Source organism: Rana temporaria, chromosome 5 (assembly GCF_905171775.1).
Source record: "Rana temporaria chromosome 5, aRanTem1.1, whole genome shotgun sequence".
Lineage (NCBI taxonomy): Eukaryota > Metazoa > Chordata > Amphibia > Anura > Ranidae > Rana > Rana temporaria.
The window spans coordinates 37,456,029-37,481,201 of NC_053493.1; the positions used below are offsets into that span (position 1 = coordinate 37,456,029).

The 25,173-nt window shown below is 42.6% G+C and overlaps 1 protein-coding gene across 1 annotated transcript in view; it reads left to right on the top strand.

Moving 5' to 3' along the window:
• The window catches only part of ZNF804B (zinc finger protein 804B), a 440,396-nt gene that overhangs the window by 375,368 nt on the left and 39,855 nt on the right, over nt 1-25,173 (top strand). The window contains exon 2 of the mRNA XM_040352404.1: nt 11,774-11,917. Within this exon, the coding sequence (XP_040208338.1) occupies nt 11,774-11,917 (144 nt within the window). The remainder of the gene's footprint in view (nt 1-11,773; nt 11,918-25,173) is intronic.

Here is a 25,173-nt window from a genome sequence, read left to right on the forward strand (position 1 = left end):
ACAGTCAATGTGAACTCCTCAAAACAGTTCAGGATTATGGAGGACTGATCATCGGAAATATTTTTTAAGTGTAGGCGTGTTAAAGTAGTATGAAACCCAAAAATAAAAATGTATTATATTTCAGATTACTAATCCTTAGATGTGGTGGCTGCATTAGTTTTATTTTTAGGCGTTTTTCTATAATTTAGTAGGTATATTTTTTAACTTACCTTAAAGCAGAAGTACAGCCAAAGCTTGTTTGGCTGTACTTCTCCTGTGGATCACATGAGTGCAGTTCATTAATGGGCAGCTGAATGTAAACAAGTTGATGGACTGATAAAAATGGGAACAATCAGCCTACCGGATACTCTTGGATTTATCGCTAGTGGCTGCTCGAGTTGCTAGCGATAATCACTGTCTTCTCCTGATGCGAATGACTAGACTGTTGCACAGTGGTGTTGCTAGGTGGGTGCGGGCTGCACCCGGGTGACACCCAGCCAGAGGGGTGACACCCGTGGGTACTGGCACCACTAACACCGCCCGCTGCCCTGATGATCTGTGCCTTGCAGCTGTGTCCCTCAGTGGAGCGGACTGAAGCCGCCTTCCCCTCTGTTTACATCTATTGAGGTGGGGGGGTCTGCACTGATGGGGGTGTCTGCTCTGAGGTGGGGGTGTCTAAACTGATTTACGGGTCTACACTGAGGTGGGGTGTCGATTGAGGTGGGGGGGTCTGCACTGATGGGGGGGTCTGCACTGAGGTGGGGGTCTGAACTGAGGTGGGGGTGTCTATACTGATGGAGGGGTCTGTACTGATGGGGGGTCTACACTGAGGTGGGGGTGTCTATACTAATGGACGGGTCTACACTGAGGTGGGGTGTCTGTACTGATGGGGCGGTCTGCATTGAGGTGGGGGTGTCTATACTGATGGAGGGGTCTGCATTGAGGTAGGGGTGTCTGTACTGATGGGGGGTCTGCACTGAGCTGGGGGTGTCTGTACTGATGGGGGGTCTGTACTGATGGGGGGGTCTATACTGATGGAGGGTGTCTGCACTGAGGGGGTGTCTGTACTGAGGGGGGTCTAAATTGAGGGAGGGGGACTATATTGATGGAGGGGGGTCAGTATTTAGTGGGGTGGGTCTGTACTGAGGGGGAGGTCTATACTGACAGAGGGAGGGGCCTATACTGATGGACGGGGTCTGTACTTAGTGGGGTCTTTACTAAGGAGGGAGAGCTATTCTGTGGGAGGGGGGCTTGTAGTTAGTGGAGGGGGGTCTATACTGAGGGGGGACTATATTTGGTGGAGAGGGGGGGTGACACCAACCCTAGTGACCCCACTGCTGTTGCATTATATGTTACTAGGTATTTCTAGCGGTTAACATCTGGGGCGAGCAAAGGGTTAACTGTGAGCCTAGTTGGTGTTTTATTACTGTAGGGGAGGTGGTTTTACTAGTGGAAGGCATGGATTCATCTCTCTGCTTTGCAGGAACACAGGATCCATTCCTCCCCTTACTGACAGAACGGCAATCTGCCTTGTTTACATAATCACCTGCAGGAGAGAGCTGCTGTGATATATACATGATCCGGAGCACAGCGACCACCTTGCAGCAGCAAAACTGTTATAGGGCGGTCGCTAAGTTGTTAAAGTGGCACTAAACTCTCTCAATCAACATTAATATTTTTTAATCTTTATGCTGCTAGCTTCAGTAAATACATACAGTAGGAAGGAATATTAAATTTACTTGTTTTTAAACTTTTTTTTTACACTTCTTCCCTGGTTTCTGGCCTAGGCCAAAATGATGTCTTCATGGCCATAGGGGAGGAGGGGCTTTCTCAGTTCAGCACACCCTCCTGCATGCCTTATCTATGGACAGACAGATTCCAGGAAGTAAATGTACATGCTAAGCTAAACATGTTCCATAGACAATTTAATTTTGGATACTTTATATCAGAATCAGTGATATGTTGAATATTATTATATCAGGATTATACTGTTCATGCAGTAACATACGTATGCTTGTGTAATTTTTTCTATTTGTTATTATTGCCTCTAAACAATAACCGCATAAACTGATAAAAAATAAAAGACAGAAACAAAACACCTCTACAAAAATTAATGTGCTGTATAATTATGCATAATTATTATGTACGAAGCTTCTGTAAAAATTATTGTTTGATATAGACCATTACTGCCGAATTTACAGCACATCGGTTTCCTAATGGTGACAATAAGGCAAGGATCATATTCTGTGCTAATGGATTAATCAAATAACTTCTCTCTCACTAATTTCCACCTCACTGACAGGCACAAACACCCCGTGGAAGAACTGAAGAACTTTAAAAAAAAAACACCAATATGCTGATATGTTTTTCTTTGCAGACATATGTTTGAAACGCTTAAAAAGCAATCTGTAGCATCCTATTAACATATGCATATCCCCTACTGCGTCTATATATTTTAACACAGTACGCCTTCCTATAGAGAGGCAGAGAGTATAAATAGTCATTGCTAAAAATATGGAAAAAATGAAACATTCAAGAAACACTTACAGTATGTGGTACACATTCAACCCCTTAGGTGTTGTTTTGGGGAGTGCCCTGTCTCAAGTGCCCCATCCATGGGGCAGAATATTTCACATTATTTAAAATATCACTCAAAAATTATTTTCCAGTTATGAGTAGATGCCAGCCGGTCTGCCTCCTGTTTGTACATTAAGTAGTCTTACTTCAGATGAAAGACCAAAAATAAATGGGATGTTTAAGGGGCCCTCACCTACTATATATAAAACACACACAATTAGTAAAAATGCATATACATTTATTCATATTCATCTACAAGCTGATCATTAGGTCCATGAAGTGCATACAATTCTGGCCACCAATGGGCCATACACTATAACAAAACAGTAATTTTTGCAACAAATACAATTATTTCAGTTTGCCATCCTCTCCCACACCCTTCAGCATATTAGTTATATATTTATCTCTTATGCAAGGAGTATTTCTGAAAATCTTACATACTGATAGAGCATTTAAACAGGTCTCCTTCTCTCAGCTATTAGCTACAGAATGATCCTTATGATTAGACAAGTCCTCTTCGCATAGCTAATGGGTACAAAATGACCCAAGAAAAAAAGGCAGGTACTCCTCACATATCGGATATTGGCTACAAAATGATTCTAGTAAACAGAAGGATTTATTCCCTTGACTATTGGCTAAAAAGTTCTCCCAGTAAATAGACTTAGCTGTTGGTTGCTGGATTCTAGTTAATTGGCAGGTCTTTTTCCCATAGTTATTAACTACAAATGATCCTAATATATAGAGAGGTCCTTTTGCCACAGGCTGTTGGGTGCTAGTTAATACACACGTTGTCCTCCCATAGCTATTGGCTACAAAATATTCCCAGTAAATAGACAGTTCTTCTTCTCATAGCTATTGGCTGTTGGATGCTAGTAGGTAGACAGGTCTTCTTCTCATAGCTGGAGGCTGTTGGATGCTGGTAAATAGACAGGTCCTCTTCTCAAAGCTTTTGGCTGTTGAATGCTAGTAGGTAGACAGGTCCTCCTCTCATAGTTGTAGGCTGTTGGTTGTTGGATACTGGTAAAAAGACAGGTGCTCTTCTCATAGCTGTTGGCTGTTGGATTAGGTAGACAGGTCCTCTTCTCATAGTTGGTGGTTGTTGGATGTTAGTAAATACACAGGTCCACTTCCCATAGCTATTGGCTGCAAAATATTCCCAGTAAATAGACAGTTCTTCTTCTCATAGCTATTAGCTTTTGGATGCTGATAAATAGACAGGTCCTTTTTCTCAAAACTTTTGGCTATTGGATGCTAGTAGGTAGACAGGTCCTCTTCTCATAGTTGGTTGCTGTTGGATGCTGGTAAATAGATGGGTTCTCTTCTCTTCTGCCGCGTACACACAACCATTTTTAATGTCATGGAAAAAAAACGATGTTTTTCTCGACGTGATTCTTGTCAAGCCTGCCTTGCCTACACACGATCGTGAAAAAAAAATGCTCTAGCAAAGAGCGGTGACATTCAACACGTACGGCGGCACTATAAAGGGGAAGTTCCATTTGGATGGCGCCACCCTTTGGGCTGCTTTTGCTGATTTCGTGTTAGTAAAAGTTTGGTGAGAGACGATTCGCGCTTTTCAGTCTTCAAACTTTTCAATCTGTTACAGCGTGACGAATGTGCTATCTCCATTACAAACGCTAGTTTTACCAGAATGAGTGCTCCCGTCTCATAACTTGCTTCTGAGCATGCACGTTTTTTTTCCCCGTAGTTAAAGCCTACACACGACCGTTTTTCATGACGTGAAATGACGAGAAAAATTTGAGCATGTTCTAAATTTTTAATGCCCATTTTTCACGTCGAGAAAAATGCTCTGGAGCCTACACATGATCATTTTTATGAATGAATGAATGAAAACTTATATAGCGCAACACATGCGAACTTAATCGCCTCTGGGCGACAGGTTCTCCTCTCATAGTTGTTGTTGGCTGTTGGTTGTTGGATGCTGGTAAATAGACAGGGGCTCTTCTCATAGCTGTTGGCTGTTGGATGCTAGTAGGTAGACAGGTCATTTTCTACTAGCTATTTGCTACAAATCCTCCTAGTAAATATACTGGTCCACATCTAATAACTATTGGCTACAAAATGATCCTGGTATACAGACAAGTCCTCTTCCCATAGCTATTGGCTATAAAATAAATCTTATAGCTGTTGGATGTTGGATGCTGGTAAATAGAGAGGTCCTCTTCCCATCGCTGTCGGATCCAAGTAAATAGAAAGGTCCTCATCCCATCGCTATTGGATCCAAGTAAATAAAAAGGTCCACTTTCCATCGCTGTTGGATCCAAGTAAATAAAAAGGTCCTCTTCCCATCGCTGTTGGATCCAAGTAAATAGAAAGGTCCTCTTCCCATCGCTGTTGGATCCAAGTAAATAGAAAGGTCCTCTTCCATCGCTGTTGGATCCAAGTAAATAGAAAGGTCCTCTTCCATCGCTGTTGGATCCAAGTAAATAGAAAGGTCCTCTTCTTATCGCTGTTGGATCCAAGTAAATAGAAAGGTCCTCTTTCCATCGCGGTTGGATCCAGGTAAATAGAAAGGTCCTCTTCCCATCGCTGTTGGATCCAAGTAAATAAAAGGTCCTCTTCCCATCGCTGTTGGATCCAAGTAAATAGAAAGGTCCTCTTCCCATCGCTGCTGGATCCAAGTAAATAAAAGGTCCTCTTCCCATCGCTGCTGGATCCAAGTAAATAGAAAGGTCCTCTTCCCATCGCTGTTGGATCCAAATAAATAGAAAGGTCCTCTTTCCATCGCTGTTGGATCCAAGTAAATAGAAAGGTCCTCTTCCCATCGCTGTTGGATCCAAATAAATAGAAAGGTCCTCTTTCCATCGCTGTTGGATCCAAGTAAATAGAAAGGTCCTCTTCCCATCGCTGTTGGATCCAAGTAAATAGAAAGGTCCTCTTCCCATCGCTGTTGTATCCAAGTAAATAGAAAGGTCCTCTTCCCATCGCTGTTGGCTGTTGGATCCAAGTAAATAAACAGGTCCTCTTTTGATAACTATAGGTTACAAAATGGTTATTTCTATAGACAGGTTCACTTTAAGTGTTGGTATTGCTCCATAACATGCTGTGTAAGCTGTGTTGGGTTCCTGTCGGAGGGGGCTCATGTATATTTCATGCAGAGTATTCCCAGCTCAGGCACTGTCACATTCTTCTATCCTTTTAGTTGACCACAAACTGCCCACAGAATACTTTCATGAACAATCAATGCCCATCAGCCACAGCTACCAGGAGTCCGATGGAGGAAAGAAAACAAGATCTGAAATTTAAACAAGTGTAATGGAGGCCGCGGGCACATGTTCTTTCTTTAAAGCTGAACTCCGGGCAAATATAACAGACACAAATGAAAGCAGCTCTGTAGTCATTAATACATCAATAAATGTATATATATTTTTTTTAAATGCGAGGCAGTGCAATTACCTGAATATGACCTTGTAGTTCCTGGCTATAAAATAAATCTAACAAAAAGTCAGACCCTTTTCTTATAGCTGTTGGATGTTGGATGCTGGTAAATAGAGAGGTCCTCTTCCCATCGCTGTTGGATCCAAGTAAATAGAAAGGTCCTCATCCCATCGCTGTTGGATCCAAGTAAATAAAAAGGTCCACTTTCCATCGCTGTTGGATCCAAGTAAATAAAAAGGTCCTCTTCCCATCGCTGTTGGATCCAAGTAAATAGAAAGGTCCTCTTCCCATCGCTGTTGGATCCAAGTAAATAGAAAGGTCCTCTTCCCATCGCTGTTGGATCCAAGTAAATAGAAAGGTCCTCTTCCCATCGCTGTTGGATCCAAGTAAATAGAAAGGTCCTCTTCTTATCGCTGTTGGATCCAAGTAAATAGAAAGGTCCTCTTTCCATCGCGGTTGGATCCAAGTAAATAGAAAGGTCCTCTTCCCATCGATGTTGGATCCAAGTAAATAAAAGGTCCTCTTCCCATCGCTGTTGGATCCAAGTAAATAGAAAGGTCCTCTTCCCATCGCTGTTGGATCCAAGTAAATAGAAAGGTCCTCTTCCCATCGCTGTTGGATCCAAGTAAATATAAAGGTCCTCTTCCCATCGCTGCTGGATCCAAGTAAATAAAAGGTCCTCTTCCCATCGCTGCTGGATCCAAGTAAATAGAAAGGTCCTCTTCCCATCGCTGTTGGATCCAAATAAATAGAAAGGTCCTCTTTCCATCGCTGTTGGATCCAAGTAAATAGAAAGGTCCTCTTCCCATCGCTGTTGGATCCAAATAAATAGAAAGGTCCTCTTTCCATCGCTGTTGGATCCAAGTAAATAGAAAGGTCCTCTTCCCATCGCTGTTGGATCCAAGTAAATAGAAAGGTCCTCTTCCCATCGCTGTTGTATCCAAGTAAATAGAAAGGTCCTCTTCCCATCGCTGTTGGCTGTTGGATCCAAGTAAATAAACAGGTCCTATTTTGATAACTATAGGTTACAAAATGGTTATTTCTATAGACAGGTTCACTTTAAGTGTTGGTATTGCTCCATAACATGCTGTGTAAGCTGTGTTGGGTTCCTGTCGGAGGGGGCTCATGTATATTTCATGCAGAGTATTCCCAGCTCAGGCACTGTCACATTCTTCTATCCTTTTAGTTGACCACAAACTGCCCACAGAATACTTTCATGAACAATCAATGCCCATCAGCCACAGCTACCAGGAGTCCGATGGAGGAAAGAAAACAAGATCTGAAATTTAAACAAGTGTAATGGAGGCCGCGGGCACATGTTCTTTCTTTAAAGCTGAACTCCGGGCAAATATAACAGACACAAATGAAAGCAGCTCTGTAGTCATTAATACATCAATAAATGTATATATATTTTTTTAAATGCGAGGCAGTGCAATTACCTGAATATGACCTTGTAGTTCCTGGCTATAAAATAAATCTAACAAAAAGTCAGACCCTTTTCTTATAGCTGTTGGATGTTGGATGCTGGTAAATAGAGAGGTCCTCTTCCCATCGCTGTCGGATCCAAGTAAATAGAAGGTCCTCATCCCATCGCTGTTGGATCCAAGTAAATAAAAAGGTCCACTTTCCATCGCTGTTGGATCCAAGTAAATAAAAAGGTCCTCTTCCCATCGCTGTTGGATCCAAGTAAATAGAAAGGTCCTCTTCCCATCGCTGTTGGATCCAAGTAAATAGAAAGGTCCTCTTCCCATCGCTGTTGGATCCAAGTAAATAGAAAGGTCCTCTTCCCATCGCTGTTGGATCCAAGTAAATAGAAAGGTCCTCTTCTTATCGCTGTTGGATCCAAGTAAATAGAAAGGTCCTCTTTCCATCGCGGTTGGATCCAAGTAAATAGAAAGGTCCTCTTCCCATCGCTGTTGGATCCAAGTAAATAAAAGGTCCTCTTCCCATCGCTGTTGGATCCAAGTAAATAGAAAGGTCCTCTTCCCATCGCTGTTGGATCCAAGTAAATAGAAAGGTCCTCTTCCCATCGCTGCTGGATCCAAGTAAAAAAAAGGTCCTCTTCCCATCGCTGCTGGATCCAAGTAAATAGAAAGGTCCTCTTCCCATCGCTGTTGGATCCAAATAAATAGAAAGGTCCTCTTTCCATCGCTGTTGGATCCAAGTAAATAGAAAGGTCCTCTTCCCATCGCTGTTGGATCCAAATAAATAGAAAGGTCCTCTTTCCATTGCTGTTGGATCCAAGTAAATAGAAAGGTCCTCTTCCCATCGCTGTTGGATCCAAGTAAATAGAAAGGTCCTCTTCCCATCGCTGTTGGATCCAAGTAAATAGAAAGGTCCTCTTCCCATCGCTGTTGGCTGTTGGATCCAAGTAAATAAACAGGTCCTCTTTTGATAACTATAGGTTACAAAATGGTTATTTCTATAGACAGGTTCACTTTAAGTGTTGGTATTGCTCCATAACATGCTGTGTAAGCTGTGTTGGGTTCCTGTCGGAGGGGGCTCATGTATATTTCATGCAGAGTATTCCCAGCTCAGGCACTGTCACATTCTTCTATCCTTTTAGTTGACCACAAACTGCCCACAGAATACTTTCATGAACAATCAATGCCCATCAGCCACAGCTACCAGGAGTCCGATGGAGGAAAGAAAACAAGATCTGAAATTTAAACAAGTGTAATGGAGGCCGCGGGCACATGTTCTTTCTTTAAAGCTGAACTCCGGACAAATATAACAGACACAAATGACAGCAGCTCTGTAGTCATTAATACATCAATAAATGTATATATATTTTTTTAAATGCGAGGCAGTGCAATTACCTGAATATGACCTTGTAGTTCCTGTGCAGCAAAAACTGGAGTGTGAACAGAAGAAGCAGCAGAAGGAGCCAATCATTTTGTGCTGATGAGAAGCATGCTGATAGGAGGAAAGGGCAGATTGAGAAACAGATAAACTCATCGCTGTGCCTCTTCTGCTTTCACTATCCAGCCACAGGCTGTGGGCCGTTCCAGGATAACCTGGGCTCAGAGGAAGTGGGATAAATTATGGTAGGTCATCAGACTGAGGATATCTAGTGGCAGAAAAACATACTGAAAGCAAAATCTCTTAAATTAAGCTGAATATTTCAGAAAAGGCTGGTGGTGTTATTTTATCTTTTAACGAATTGTTCGTTTTTATATTGTCCACTATGATTGGGGGGGTTGGTAATAGTGCTCTGAATAAGTCTTTTTTTTTTTGTTTTTAATGCATAATAAAGAGCTCCTCTAGATTTATTAATCTTTTCCATTACGTTTTAATGTTGCTTGTGTGTATGATTTGTATTTCTACATATATATATAGAGACAGCCGTATTTGGTCATTACATATACATATGTTCTGCTTTGTGCTTTGCAGTGCTATACAATGATTGTGCTTTAGGCCCTTTTCACATCAGCGGACCGAGCAGGTCTGCCTGTCCGTTTTTCTGGTGGACCCGATCAGACCACCCATTCTTCTCTATGGGGCGGTGGATGTGTCTGCTGACCAGTGGCGGCCTGTCCATTAGCCACTCCCCTAATCTCTATGCGCTGGCCCCTAATCTCCATGTGGGGCACCGGACGCATAGAGTTCTATGAGGTTTTTATATTTTTTTTGTGAAGCACATGATTTGAGCTGAAAAATGGGATCAGATTTAAGATTAGATAGTATTAGCCTGGAATTCCACTTAAAATCATGCAAATTTAAGTTGGCATTAAAGTGTTACTAAACCCACTACAGTAAAATCAGTCTGTATATGCAGTAAAGCATGCTTGTTATACTCACTGTGAAACCTAAGGGGTTAATCCTATGCATTGTGTAAAAAGCCTGTCTTCTCTGATCCTCCCCTTCTTCCACTGCTCCCTGATCATTTCCTTGATAACACAGAGTCTATGGAGTCAGGCTGCACATGCTCAGTTTGGTCTGCATTGCCAGAGAGTTTTTTTTTGTATTTTTTTGGGAAAAATGCATGTGATCAGCACAAGGCCAATCAGCACTGTCCAGACAGAGGGTCAGGGGTTTTGCAGTCTCATAGGACAGTCAGAAAACTCCTCCTACAAGCTTTAACCAATGCTTGAATAGAAGTCACAAGACTGCAATATACTGCTGATGAGAACAGGTATTTGGCAGTTTATATTTACTAAACATTTCTGTGTACTGTGGGAGACCAGATATAGTGAAGGCAGTGTCCTGGGTTTAGTAAAACTTTAAGGCTGGGTTCACACTATTGCAAATTTGATGAGGGTTCCCCCCACATGCCATTCGCAATAGCAGGTGATTTTGGCCGACTCTGTGAACCCAGCCTAAAGCCAATTCCTGGAGTTCTACCGTGTCTCCCCGAAAATAAGACCTAGCGTTATTTTCCAGGAGGGCTGCAATATAAGCCCTACCCCGAAAATAAGCCCTAGTTTAAAATGCTTGTAAAATCCTATAATCAACTTTATTACAGTATTATATAATGTACACTGTGTGTGTTTCTGTAATATAATTGCGGGGAAGAGAGCTCTGGCAGGTCGCAGAATATAACATGGCACAATTATATTACAGAAACACACACATTGTACATTATATAATATTGTAATAGAGTGAATTATAGGATTTTACAAGCATTTTAACTCAGTTCACACTGGGGATTCCTGTCAGGCAGGGAGAGAAGGGGAGAGAAGATATCACATTACACGATAAGACCTACCCCGAAAATAAGCCCTACTGGGTGTTTTGTTGCCAAAGTTAAAAGAACACTAAAGAGATTTTTTTTTTAAATAACAAACATGTTATACTTACCTCCTTACCTACTTACCTCCACTGTCAGCTCGTTTTGCACAGAGTGGCCCCGAACCTGGTCTTCTGGGGTCCCTCGGTGGCTGTCTCAGCCCCCCCCCCACAAGAACTTTCCAAATTCATGCGAGCTCTCTCGCATAGTGGAATGTTATTGCGGGAGTGCTGCCAGGGCTTTCTTAATAGAATCATGGGCCCCTGGGCAAAGTAATGCTCTGAGGCCCCTACAATGATGACAGGGAAGGTAAACAGACATCAAGTAGGTAAGAGGCAGACTGCCTCCCCTGTGTATCTATCACTCTCAGTGCCATCATGGGGCCCCCAATTTCGGGGCAGCGTGGGCTTAAGGACCAGCTGCTTTGGAGAAAGTGCAGGGGCCCCCCATGCATCTGGGGCCCCTGGGCAGTGCCCATGTGTGCCCTCTCATTAAGACAGCCTTGAGTGCTTCCGTGATATAGCCGCTCGCTGTATCACTCTGCGCGCCGCATCACTGGATATGATTGACAGCAGCGCGAGCCAATGGCTGCACTGCTATCAATATCCAATGACGAGCCGACTCAAGCAGGAGGAAACCATCACGGGAACGAGCCCACGGAGTTTCGGGGCTTAGGTAAGTAAAACTGGGGGGCTGGGGGGGCGTCATTGCCAGTTTCTTTTTTTCACCTTAATGCAAGAAACTTTACAACCCCTTTAATATAAGACCCGGGCTTATTTTCGGGAGAAACATGGTATGTGTGTGTCTCCAGTGCAATACAGCAAACCCAGATCAAAGCATACTGAAAATAAATTTTGACTTTAGCGCAGCTTCATTGTTAGATATCATTAGCATTTTAGAGATTGATTTTACTTGTTGCCTGGAAATGCTCTTTAATAATAATAATAATAATAATAATAATAAATAAATAATACATTTAATAATAAATTTTTTTTTTTTCTAATGATCTTTTGTTTGCAAAGCTGAAGCTAACAATGAACATGCAGCGAGCTTCCCATTAAAAAAAATCTTTCCCTTCTCTTTTGTTTTCAGGGCTACGCGGAGAAAGGAAAAAGCATAGCGAATGCTCTGGAGGACCTGAAGGCTAATTTCTATTGTGAATTATGTGACAAGCAATACCACAAGCACCAGGAGTTTGACAACCATATTAATTCTTATGACCACGCTCACAAACAGGTAAGCCTAAAATTGCATGCGTTGATGGCAAATTAATATCGCTCCTGAAATACGCCACTGAAGTGTCCTGCTGGGATAGGTCAGAGCGCCACCGCTGGAACTCATTTTTTGTTTTAATTAAACATCGTTCAGAAGACTTCAGCAACACCAGACTCATCTATTCAACCTGCCGAAATCAGATTCACTAGAAAGAAAGGGGGAAAAAAAGCATTTTTATTAAAAGAAATAAAAAAAAGCAAGCCTTCGGCTTTCTGCAGAAACATGAACTTTGGCGCGGTGTGTGAGTATAATTAGGCGCGCTCTCTCATAGATAAACTGTTAAATTGCAAATATCAATCGCTGGGAGAAAAACGGTTGCCTTAAAATTACTTGGAAAGTGAACTAAATGTATGAGATCCCCAAGTACAATCAGTGGGCGCTCCAGAATATTAATTTTGGATTATTGCATTCTGAATTTTTAAAAAAGAGATGTGCGTGCAGGAGAATGCAGATTAGTAATAGAGGATGGGTCTGATTATTACAGGGAACGATCCTCAGTTGATACGGAGAAAAAAAGCATTCAAATTATTTCTAATTTGGACACCACCTTCCTAAAGCCTCATACACACGATCGGACTTCTTAACCACTTGACCACCGGGCCTATTTTGGCACTTCTCTCCTTCATGTAAAAATCACAATTTATTTGCTAGAAAATTAATCAGAACCCCCAAACATTATATATTTTTTTTTAGCAGACATCCTAGGGAATACAATGGCAGTCATTGCAACTTTTTTTCCCGCACGGTATTTGCGCAATCATTTTTCAAACACCTTTTTTTGGGAAAAAAAGCGGTTTCATGAATTAAAAAATAACAAAACAGTAAAGTTAGCCCAATTTTTTTGTATAATGTGAAAGATGATGTTACGCCAAGTAAATAGTTACCTAACATGTCACGCTTTAAAATTGCACACACTCATGGAATAGCGCCAAACTTCGGTACTTCAAAATCTCCATAGGCGACGCTTTACATTTTTTTACAGGATACTATTTTCGAGTTACAGAGGAGGTCTAGTGCTAGAATTGTTGCACACGCTCTAACGCACGCGACAATACCTGATATGTGGGGTTTGAACAGCGTTTACATTTGTGGGCGGGACTTGCATGCGTGTTCGCTTCTGCGTGTGAGCTACCGGGGATAGGGGCGTTTTGAAAAAAAAAATGTTTCATTTTTTTTTTTACTTAATTTTTTTATTTTTACACTTTTATTGTTTATTTTTATTTTTTTTTATCACTTTTATTCCTATTACAAGGAATGTAAACGTCCCTTGTAATAGGAATCAGTGTGACATGTCCTCTTTATGGACCCCACATCTCTCCTCCAGGCTTACAAGCATGAAATTGGTGAAAAAACATTCACCGATCTCACACCGACAGCCGCGATTGCGGCTTTGTTTACTTCCGGGTACCGGGCGTGACATCATAACGTCGCGCCCGGGCCTCCGACGGTCATAGAGACGACCAGTCATCTCTATGGTTCTGCAGCGAGCGCCGGCCGATTCGCTCTCCGGGCCACCGAAGGCACGGGAGAGCCTGGAGAAGCACCGGGAGGGGGGGACGTCCCCTCCCGCTGCCTATAAGAACGATCAAGCGGTGGAACTGCCACTTTGATCGTTCTTATTGTGCACAGAATCGCCGGGTGAAGATGGTGATATCTGAATGATGCCTGTAGCTGCAGGCATCATTCAGATATCACCGCACAAACAGAGGACGTATATTCTCGTACTGCAGTGGGCAAGTGGTTTTTAAGCTATGATTAAAGGGCCACTAAAGGAAATTTTTTTTTTTTTTGCTGAAATGACTGTTTACAGGGTATAGAGACATAAAAGTTAACTGATTCCTTTTAAAAATGATTACAAATAGATAAAAAAACAATCATATAATGTGCCTGTAGGTTAGTTTCACTTTTAAACTGTTTTCATGTTCCTGTGAGCTAAAGAGACACACAAAACAAAAACAAACAAATCCAGGGCAGTGTTTTGTTTTTAAAATGAATCTGATTGGTTCTGTTAAGTTTTAGACACACAGTAATGACAGCATAGACCACCGTGAAAAGCTCCCAGTATGATGATTATAAGGAAAAAGACAACCAGGAAGTGTGGAGATCACAGCAGTTTTACAGCTACTTCAAAGCAAAAACGAGCAATGAGGACATGAAACCAGTACTGCAGTAAGCTAAAGGAAGCTATTTAGCTAAAAAAAAAAAATCCTTTAGTGATCTTTTAAGCACTGTTTGATAGTGTGAAACGCGTCAGTCCTTCTGCTGTGGCATGTATTTTTGATCCCATTTTTGACAGCCGCACTCCAAAAATTGCCTTTGCAATTGCCGAAAATTGCCGATCGTGTGTATGAGGCTTTAGGAAGGTGGTGTCCAAATTAGAAATAATTTGAATGCTTTTTTTCTCCGTATCAACTGAGGATCGTTCCCTATATTTGTCCGAAGGGCATTGTTCGTGAACTTGTTCTGCATACAGATGGCAGAACATTTTCAGCCAACATTCACCAAACTACGTGTTTTTTCAGCTCTTTAGCGCCACCCTATGGGCAACTTCTGCTAATGTTGTCTGATGGTTAGCATTGGTTCGAAGCATGCGTGTTTGTACTTTGGATTTTAGTCCAACGGATTTGGGTACACACGATCGGATAATCAGACGGAACACATTTGTTGTTGGACAATTTGAGAGCATACACAGCCAAAATTTGTTGACGAATATTCCGACAACAATTGTCCGATGAAGCATATAGACGGTCGGATTATCCATCAAAACACGTCCATCGGTCAATTGTTGTCGGAATATCCGATCGTGTGTACGGGCCTTTAGTGTGACCCAAACCTGCGTGACACTTTGTAACTCGTGTTCTTTCTTGAAATATATCTGAAAAGCAGATTGGAAATTTGGTTTATCCAGTCATCTTCTCTGGAACACTTTGAGATGAGGACAAGAGCTCTGTATTGTAGGTCTACACAAAATCTAATGTCTATCTATCTATCTACACTATGGGGCAGATCCTCGTACAATTGCATGGGCGCAGCGTATGTGAGATACGCTACGCCGCTGTAACTTACTTTTTTAATCTTTGAATCCAGAAAGAATTTGCGTCCCTAAATTTCCCGCCGTGCATTGCGCTAAATGACGTCGCAAGGACGTCATTGTTTTGACGTGGACGTAAATTAAGTCCAGCCCCATTCACGGACGACTTACGCAAAATATTTTCAAATTCGACGCGGGAACGACGGCCATACTAAACATGGCGTACACCACCAAATAGCAGCTTTAACTATACGCCGAAAAAAGCCGAACGGAAACAACGTAAAAGAATGCGACGGCCGCGCGTACGTTCGTGGATCATCGGAAATAGCTAATTTGCATACTCGACGCGGAATACGACAGGAACGCCACCCAGCGGACACCGAAGAATTGCATCCAAGATCCGAAGGCGTACGAAGACGTACGCCTGTCGGATCTAATCCAGATGCCGTCGTATCTTGTTGTGAGGATTCAAAACAAAGATACGACGCGGGAAATTTGAAAGTACGCCGGCGTATCACTAGATACGCGGGCGTACTCTCTTTGTGGATCTGCCCCTATATTGCCAAAAGTTATGGGACACCTGCTTTTATACGGACATGAACTTTAAGGGCATCCCAATCCGCATACACACGGTCGGTCCATCCGATGAGAACGGTCCGAAGGACCGTTCTAATCGGTTAACCGATGAAGCGGACTGATGGTCTGATGTGCCTACACACCATCAGTTAAAAAAAACGATCGAGTCCAACGCGGTGACGTAAAACACAACGACGTGCTGAGAAAAATGAAGTTCAATGCTTCCAAGCATGCGTCGACTTGATTCTGAGCATGCCCAGGTTTTTAACCGATGCTTTTGCATACTAACCGTCGGTTTTGACCTATCGGTTAGGCGTCCATCGGTTCAATTTTAAAGCAAGTTCTAAAATTTTGGACCGAAGGATAACTGACCGATGGGGCCCACACACCATCGGTTTGGACCGATGAAACACACCTTCAGTCCGTTTCTATCGGTTTTGACCGACCGTGTGTACGCGGCCTTAGGGCTCATACACACGATCTGACTTTTTGACAACAACGGTCTGACGAACGTGTTTGATCTTACAATCCGACAGTCTGTATGCTCCATCGGACAATTGTTTTTGGTTTTTCATCAGACAAATGTTCGCTGTGAATGCTCTCAAATTTTCCGGCAACAAGTGTCAGATGGAGGATAATCTGATCGTGTATACACAATTCCATCGGACTAAAGTCCAAAGTACAAACACGCATGCTCAGAACCAATGCTAAGGATCAGCCAACAATAGCAGAAGTTCCCCAAAGGGTGGCGGTAAAGAGCTAAAAAAACACGTGATTTGGTGAAAGCTGGCTGAAAATGTTCTGCCTTGTGTATGCAGAACAAGTTTACGGCCAACGCCCATTCGCCCAAAATCCACGGAAAAGTCAGTTGGAAGTCCGATCGTGTGTATGAGGCTTTAGTCCGTATGGTTCAGTATTGAGTTGGCTCCGCCCTTTGCAGCTATAACAGCTTCAACTCTGCTGTCAACAAGGTTTAGGAGTGTCTATGGGAATGTTTGACCATTCTTCTAGAAGCGCATTTGTGAGGTCAGGCACTGATGTGGAAGATTTATATATACAGTGGAACCTTGTATTACAAGCATAATCCGTTCCAGGAGAATGCTTGTAATCCAAAGCACTTGCATATCAAAGTGAGTTTCCCCATTTCCTGCATTGACTTCTATTGCATGCAATACCGCATGTGTCCAGAGGTGGGGAGGCGCCGGAGAGACTCGGAAATACTCAGAGACCGTGCGGATGCAGTCGGAAACCCTCGGAAACACTCAAGAACTGAGTATTTCCGAGTGTTTCAGAGTATTTACGAGTGTCTGAGTATTTCCGAACGGCTCCAGGTGTCACCGGCGCCCCCAGTAGATCTGCAAAAAGAATATAATGAAAAAGAAAAAAAAAACTATTGCTGTGACTACTTATAAAGTATTAGCTGGAGTTCAACTTTAAATTGTTAGTCAAGTTCACCTAAATCTAGTCTGAGGCCTCGTACACACGACCGAGTTTCTCGGCAAAAACCCTTGCTGGATTTTTTTTTTTGCCGAGGAAACCGGTCGTGTGTACATTTTCGACAAGGAAACTGTCGAGCCAAAAAGAGAGCATGTCTTAATTTTCCTCGACGGTAATGGAAAAAATTGGCTCACCGAGATCCTCAACAAGGAACTCGACGAGCAAAATGATGTGTTTTGCCCGTCGAGTTCCTCGGTCGTGTGTACGAGGCCTAACAATACCCTTTTCACAGTTTAACAATGCTGCTATCCAAAGGTGTCTCTATTGCTCCTCCATTTAGAATGGAGACACCCTAAGACAGGAGGTGTGTTACTGGCCAGATCACCAGGTAAAAAATGAGGAGGAAAAATAAAATCAATACAGCCATCACATCTATAAGCTGCAATATGTTACATTTTTGGTTTTGGTTTAAGATTTGCTTTAACCGCTTAACGACCGCCGCATGTATATGTACGTCCACAGAATGGCACGTACAGGCATATGGGCGTACATGTACGTCCCTGCCTTTCCGCGGGTCGGGGGTCCGATCGGGACCCCCCCCCCCCGGTACATGCATCGGTCGGTTCTTCTGTGGGAGCGATCCGGGATGAGCGGGCGGCTATTCGTTTCTAGCCGCCCCCTCGCGATCGCTCCCCGGAGCTGAAGAACGGGGAGAGCCGTATGTAAACACGGCTTCCCTGTGCTTCACTGTGGCGGCTGCATCGATCGTGTCATCCCTTTTATAGGGAGACACAATCGATGACGTCAGACCTACAGCCAATTTAAATGCATTTTTTGCTGTGAAAATGACAATGGTCCCAAAAATGTGTCAAAATTGTCCGAAGTGTCGGCCATAATGTCGCAGTCACAAAAAAAACGCTGATCGCCGCCATTAGTAGTAAAACATTTATTTTTTATAGAAATGTAATAAATCTATCCCCTATTTTGTAAACGCTATAAATTTTGCGCAAACCAACCGATAAACGCTTATTGCGATTTTTTTACCAAAAATATGTAGAAGAATACGTATCGGCCTAAACTGAGGAAAAAAAATGTTTTTTTATATATTTTTGGGGGATATTTATTATAGGAAAAAGTGAAAAATATTGCATTTTTTTCAAAACTGTCGCTCTATTTTTGTTTATAGCGCAAAAAATAAAAACCGCAGAGGTGATCAAATTACCACCAAAAGAAAGCTCTGTGGGAAAAAAAGGAAAAAAGGACGTCAATTTTGTTTGGGAGCCACGTCGCACGACCGTGCAATTGTCTGTTAAAGCGACGCAGTGCCGAATCGCAAAACCTGGCCTGGGCATTTAGCTGCATATTGGTTCGGGGCGTAAGTGGTTAAACCACACAAATCATTATATAAAAAATAGAAAGTGGAAGTTTCCTGCCAGTCTCTTTGACAGTATTCTGAAGTGTTCTATAATTCAGAGCTTCTGTAATAGTCACAATGCAGAATGATGCACTATTCCCATCTGGGCACGTGTTACACAGTTGATGCGATCTACAAATGCATCCAGTCTGTGTTAACGCTCAATGCCTGGAAGGCAAGTGGAAAGGACAATGTAAAATCTGGTGCGCTGATCTGTAAAATCCCCCAGGTGAAAAGAAAGCAGGTGTGGCCACTCATTTCTCCTTTGCTTTTCTGAAGGAATATTATATTACATGCTGTAAAGAAGATAGATAGATAGATAGATAGATAGATAGATAGATAGATAGATAGATAGATAGATAATATATAGAAAACATGAGAAATAGATAGATAGATAAATAGATACCGTATTTATCGGCGTATACCGCGCACTATTTTGCCCTAAAAATCAGGGCAAAATCGTGGGTGCGCGGTATACGCCGATAGCCGCTTTCCCGCCACGAGTAGATAATATATAGAAAAATGGAGACATAGATAGATATATAGATAATATATAGAAAAATTGAGAAATAGATAGATAGATAGATAGACCAATTCATTAAACTGTATACGTTCTCTTAGGCCTCGTACACACGGTCGTTTTTTCTCGTCGTTTCCACTGTAGTGGATCTCGACGAGAAAAAAAGAAAACATGTTCTTATTTTTCTCATCGGGAGTCTCAATTTCCTCGTCGTGTTTCTCGTCGGGCTGGTTTACGACGAGAAACACATTCGTGTGTATGCTTAGAAACCGGCACATGCTCAGAATAAAGTATGAGACGGGAGCGCACCTTCGGTAAAAGTAGCGTTTGTAATGGAGATGAAGCGTGAATCGTCTCTCACCAAACTTTTACTAACACGCAGTAACATGAGATTAGCAAAAGCAGCCCAAAGGGTGTCGCCAGTGGAATCGAACTTCCCCTTTATAGTGCCGTCGTACGTGTTGAACGTCACCACGTTTAAGAACGACGAGATTTTTTCTTGACAGTGTGTACGCAAAGAAAGCTTGACAAGATTCTCGACAAGCCTGACAAGAAACTCGTCGAGGAAAACAATGTTTCTTTTACGACGAGATTCTCGGTCGTGTGTACGAGGCCTAACTGCATTAGATATTCTTTTTATAATATAGTCAATTGGCACATGTAAACTGGCAATACAGTTTTTATTTAACCCATGGAAGTCACTAGGAAGAATGCCCATTACATTGGTGGTCAGTGAGAAGAATGCTCCTTGCATTGGTGGCTAGTGGGAAGAGTGTTCCTTACATTGGAGGTCACAGGGAAGAATGCTCCTTACATTGGTTGTCAGTGGGAAGAATGCTCCTTATATTGGTGGTCATTGTGTAGAATTATCCTTGCATTAGTGGTCAGTGGGAAGAATGCTCCTTACATTGGTGGTCAGTGAGAAGAATGCTCCATACATTGGTGATCAGTGGGAAGAATGCTAGTTACAGTGGTGATTAGTGGGAAGAATGCTCCTTACATTGGTGATTAGTGGGAAGAATGCTCCTTACAGTGATGGTCAGTGGGAAGAATGGTTCTTACAGTGGTGGTCAGTGGGAAGAATGTTCCTTACATTGGTGGTCAGTGACAAGAATGCTGCTTACAGTGGTGGTCAGTGGGAAGAATACTCCCTACATTGGTGATCAGTGGGAAGAATGCTCCCTACATTGGTGGTCAGTGAGAAGAATGCTCCCTACATTGGTGATCAGTGGGAAGAATGCTCCCTACATTGGTGGTCAGTGAGAATAATGCTCCTTACAGTGGTGGTCAGTGGGAAGAATGTTCCTTACATTGGTGGTCAGTGGGAAGAATGCTCCTTACATTTGTGTTTAGTGGGAAGAACTTTGCCACCTCCCTAAAGATAGCTTATATATCTGAGAGAACAACATTGCACTTAGTTCAGGGAACCCCTAGCAATCTCTGGAGGAACCCTTGTTTAGAAGGTTGCGTCACATTATATGACCTTCAAACCAAAGGTAGGTCATATCAATCATGAATCAGTAATGTTCTCAGGATGTCTAATTTGAACCCAGCAACACTAAGGCCTCGACGAGGAAAACGATTTGTTTCGCCAGTCGAGTTCCTCGGTCGTGTGTACGAGGCTTTACCAAGATGTGTCATGTATTTTAGCATTCAGCTCACCACTGTCCTATAGTTTTTTTCCTTCACAACCTCCTTTCGTCTTTACATGGATTTATCAATATTTAGAAAAAGAAAGGCATCGTTCTCCTCCGTAACCTCTTCTGTAACTTTCACACTAACATATTCCATCTATTAGAACAGTAAGCAATAAATTAATTATTTTCCTGTTGAAACCCTTGTCCATGCTCGGTCTCGCCTCATCATCTGCCTACCAATGGTTTTATATTAGCAGCTCTTTGAATGCATGCATAAATTATGGAGCATAGCGAACAACAGTTTTACAACCAATTATTCCCGAGCAGCATCATTTGCAAACCTTACAACAGGGAGCAATGATACACACACAACTGATGCCAGGTTAAAAAAAAAATCTAGACAGTCAAATGCCACTGAACACAGCTTGGTGACTGTGTGTGTCTTCAGGCTGAAAATTCCAGATTTAAATGTCAATTGATACAACTATTTATATTCAGCCCAATAGTCTACTGGGTCTAACCTGCTTTGCCGGAAAGCACCTACATCTGCTGCTCCAGACCTGCATGAAAATAAACAGCAATGCCGGGCAGCAAGGCAATCAGTCTGTCCAGGATATAACACAGCTGATTAAATAAAATCTGTACAGAAAAAAATATGAAGGTTGCCATTGCTGATATTACCTCCTTCTGTAAATGTTAGTGGTCTGGCTATCCCTGATACTTTCAAGTCATTGACCCAGAACTGATGTCAGTGATCAATAAGAATACTTCTTCTGGGGCATTGACTCAAAAAGTACTGAAAGCTGGACTCCAGGAACCAGTGGCTGTGCGTCCATAAGGGGCACATGGGTGCCGCCCCCTCTCTCCTGGCACCGCTCTATCACCATAGATAGATTGATGCATTGCAGGGGTGTTTTTTTGAAGCACCTGATTAGAGCCGTAGGTGAACAGTGGGCGCCATGCTGGGCACTCGCTGTTCACTCAGAGTTGTGGAATTCACTTTGCTAACACCTCTCAGCCAATCAGGTGCTCGGGTCTGTTACCTGTCACCTGATTGGCTGAAATGTCAGGCGCTGTGATTGGACGCCTGATAGAGAGGAGCCTGGAGCGCGCAGGACACCGCCGCTGACCCGCTGCGAGACAGGTAAGCGCCGGGCAAAGCACACTGGCAGCATTTGATGGGGCACAGTAACGGCAATTGATGGGCACACTGTCAGCATTTGATGGGGCACACAGTAGCAGCAATTGATGGGCACACTGGCAGCAATTTATGGGTACAAATGCGTTTAATGGCACAGTGGCTCTGCTTGATGGGCAAAGTGGCTGCGCTTGTTCGGCACAGTGGCTGCGCTTGTTGGGCACAGTGGCTGCACTTGATGGGCACAGCGGCTGTGCTTCATGGGCACAGTAGTTGTGTTTGTTGGGCACAGTGGCTGCAATTGATAGGGGTTTTTTTTTTCAGTTTGTTTGTACCCCCCTAAAAATTTTGAGCACCAGCCGCCACTGCCAAGGACTAAAATCCATTGGGTCACTTGATCAGCACTGCCACCATTCAAAGAACACATTCTATTTTTTTAATGAATACAAGGCTTTCTCTGTTTGGACGAGATGGAGATCATGGCATAATAGCCCTCCTCTCCACCACTCAATTAGAGATTGTCCTGAATTCATAATTTTTTTTTATATACAATGGGGTTGATTTAGAAAAGCTTCCAGGTTTTTTTGTCAACACTTAATTGAATAAGTTAAAGTTAAAAACGTATGGGCTACCATGCACAGCTGCACCATATTTTGCACTCTCCAGCTTTAATAAATAAACCCCAAGTCGTTCTCTGAATGGTGGCGGTGCCAAATAAGCAATGCCCTGTGGTCTTTGTGCAGAGGATAAGACCATCAGGCCTCGTACACACGACCGAGTTTCTCGGCAAAAACCAGCAAGAAACTTGCTGGGAGATATTATTTTGCCGAGGAAACCGGTCGTGTGTACATTTTCGTCGAGGAAACTGTCGAGAAACTCGACGAGCCAAAAAGAGAGCATGTTCTCTATTTCCTCGACAGGAATGGAGAAAATTGGCTTGTCGAGTTTGTCGACGGCTTCACAAGGAACTCGACGAGCAAAACGATGTGTTTCGCCCGTCGAGTTCCTCGGTCGTGTGTACGAGGCTTCAAGCAGCATCTGTAAAACCTTGGATGTTTTTTCCGACGGAATTCAGCTCAAGCTTGGCTTGCGAACACATGGTCACACAAAAGTTCTCTGAACATTCGTCCGTCAAGAACGCGGTGACGTACAACACTACGAAGAGCTTAGAAAATGTAGTTGAATGCTTCCAAGCATGCCTCGGAATTTCTACTGACGAATTTCCAATAGGATTTTTTTTTTCCGTCTGAAAAATAGACAACCTGCTCTCAAACTTTTGCTGGCTGGTCGGAATTTCCAACGAAAAGCTCACATCGGACTTTTGATGGCGGAAATTCCGACCGTGTGTACGGGGCATTAGAAATGGTGGGGAAAAGAAGCACCTTTTTAAAAGCTGAGCAATATAATGTAATGAGCTGAGGATGCTGGAATGCATGGAAGAAATGTGCAGGAAAGTTGAACTTACCCTTTAAGTTTTGAGCAAAGCAGCTGCCCTCATTGGGAAGAGTGTGTCACACACAGTAATGACATTCCTTTTATCACCACCACTTATAAAGGCTGTAACAAATAACAGAGAGAACTTCTTTTAAATGAAACAGCGAGATAAGCCAAATTTGCCATTAACTGTTAAACACTATGAAATTGCATTCACCACTCTAAGACTTAAGGCTAATTAATATGTAAATGGCCTATTTAACCTCTTTTAAATTGAAACCCAAGGGACTCTTCATTTCATAGTTGTTAATGCCGGGCCAGTGTTTTCCAGGCGATTGTTTCGCATTGCAATAGACGAGCATTTTAAGATGCTTTATCAAACATTTGTAATTAGGTGTTAAAAATTGTTCAGACAGAAAGGAAGAGGAGAGGATAAAGAGAATACTCCACCGCATTGTATGGAACGCTCTTTTGATCCCTTAAAAAAAGAAGAAAACCGTACCTTGGTTTGCTTGAAAGAAATACAAATAATTCTACAATATGCAGCATTGTCTATTCATCAGATAAGAATTGTCTGCTATCCCATATCTAATCCGGTCTGTCTGTCTGTCTATATATCTATCTATTACATATATATTTACCTATATTTATTTTTTGTCCAATATCTATCTGTATGTCTCTTGCTATTTCTTAGATATGGAAATAATCTCTCACTCTATTTCTCATATATAATTGTTTCTATCTATCTATCTATCTATCTATCTATCTATCTATCTGTCTGTCTGTCTGTCTGTCTGTCTGTCTGTATCTATCTATCTATCTATCTATCTATCTATCTATCTATCTATCTATCTATCTATCTATCTGTCTGTCTGTCTGTCTGTCTGTATCTATCTATCTAGCTATCTATCTATCTATCTATCTATCTATCTGTCTATCTATCTATCTATCTATCTATCTATCTATCTATCTATCTATCTATCTATCTATCTATCTATCTATCTATCTATCTATCTATCTCATACCTATTTATCTCTCTCTCTCTCTCTCTCTTGCTCTATATTTCTCAAATATTAATTATCTATCCCACATCTATTTACTTTCATTCTATGTTCCATACGTATTTATCCAGGGTAAGTTCACCTTTGTACACGTTTTTTCTTCTAAATTCCAGCTCCCCTATGCACCAACATAGCATTCATGTACTTTTTGTAGAAAAAAAAAATCAAAGCTTTCCATTAAATCTAGAGTCACTTACTTTTCTTGTTTAACAACGTGCCGCCCGCCAATTGCAGATTGACGTCGGCAAAGTGGTTTCAACTTCCTGACTGGACGTCATATGACGTCCTCAGGATATTGAGCCGCTGCGCACCCCCGGGGGCGCGCATCGCGGCCATCGTTGTTGCAGGGTGTCAGTCTGACACCCCGCAACACCGATCTAGGTAAAGAGTCTCTCGACGGAGACTCTTTACCACGTGATCAGCCGTGTCCAGTCACGGATGATCACGATGTAAACTGGAAAAGCCGGTAATCGGCTTTTCCTCACTCGCGTCTGTCAGACGCAAGTAGAGGAGAGTCGATCGGCTGCTCATCTTACAGGGGGGGTTTGTGCTGATCGATTATCATTACAGCCCCCCCGAGGATGCCCACACTGGACCACCAGGGATGCCACTAGACCACCAGGGATGACAATGACAATGCAAAACACAGGTATGCCACCCTAGACCACCAGGGATGACAATGACAGAAATAATGGATGCCAAGCAGTGCCCACAATGGATGCCAATCAGTGCCCACAATGGGCATCACTGATTGGCAGGCATTGTTTGGCACTGATTGTCATCCATTAGTACAACATACATTAGTGCCACATTTAAGTGCCCATCAATGCCCATCCATGCCGCCTATCAGTGCCTATCCATGCTGCCTATCAGTGCCCATCCATGCCGCCTATCAGTGCACATCTATGCCACCTATCCGTGCCCATCCATGCCGCCTATCCGTGCCCATATGTGTTGCCTATCCGTGCC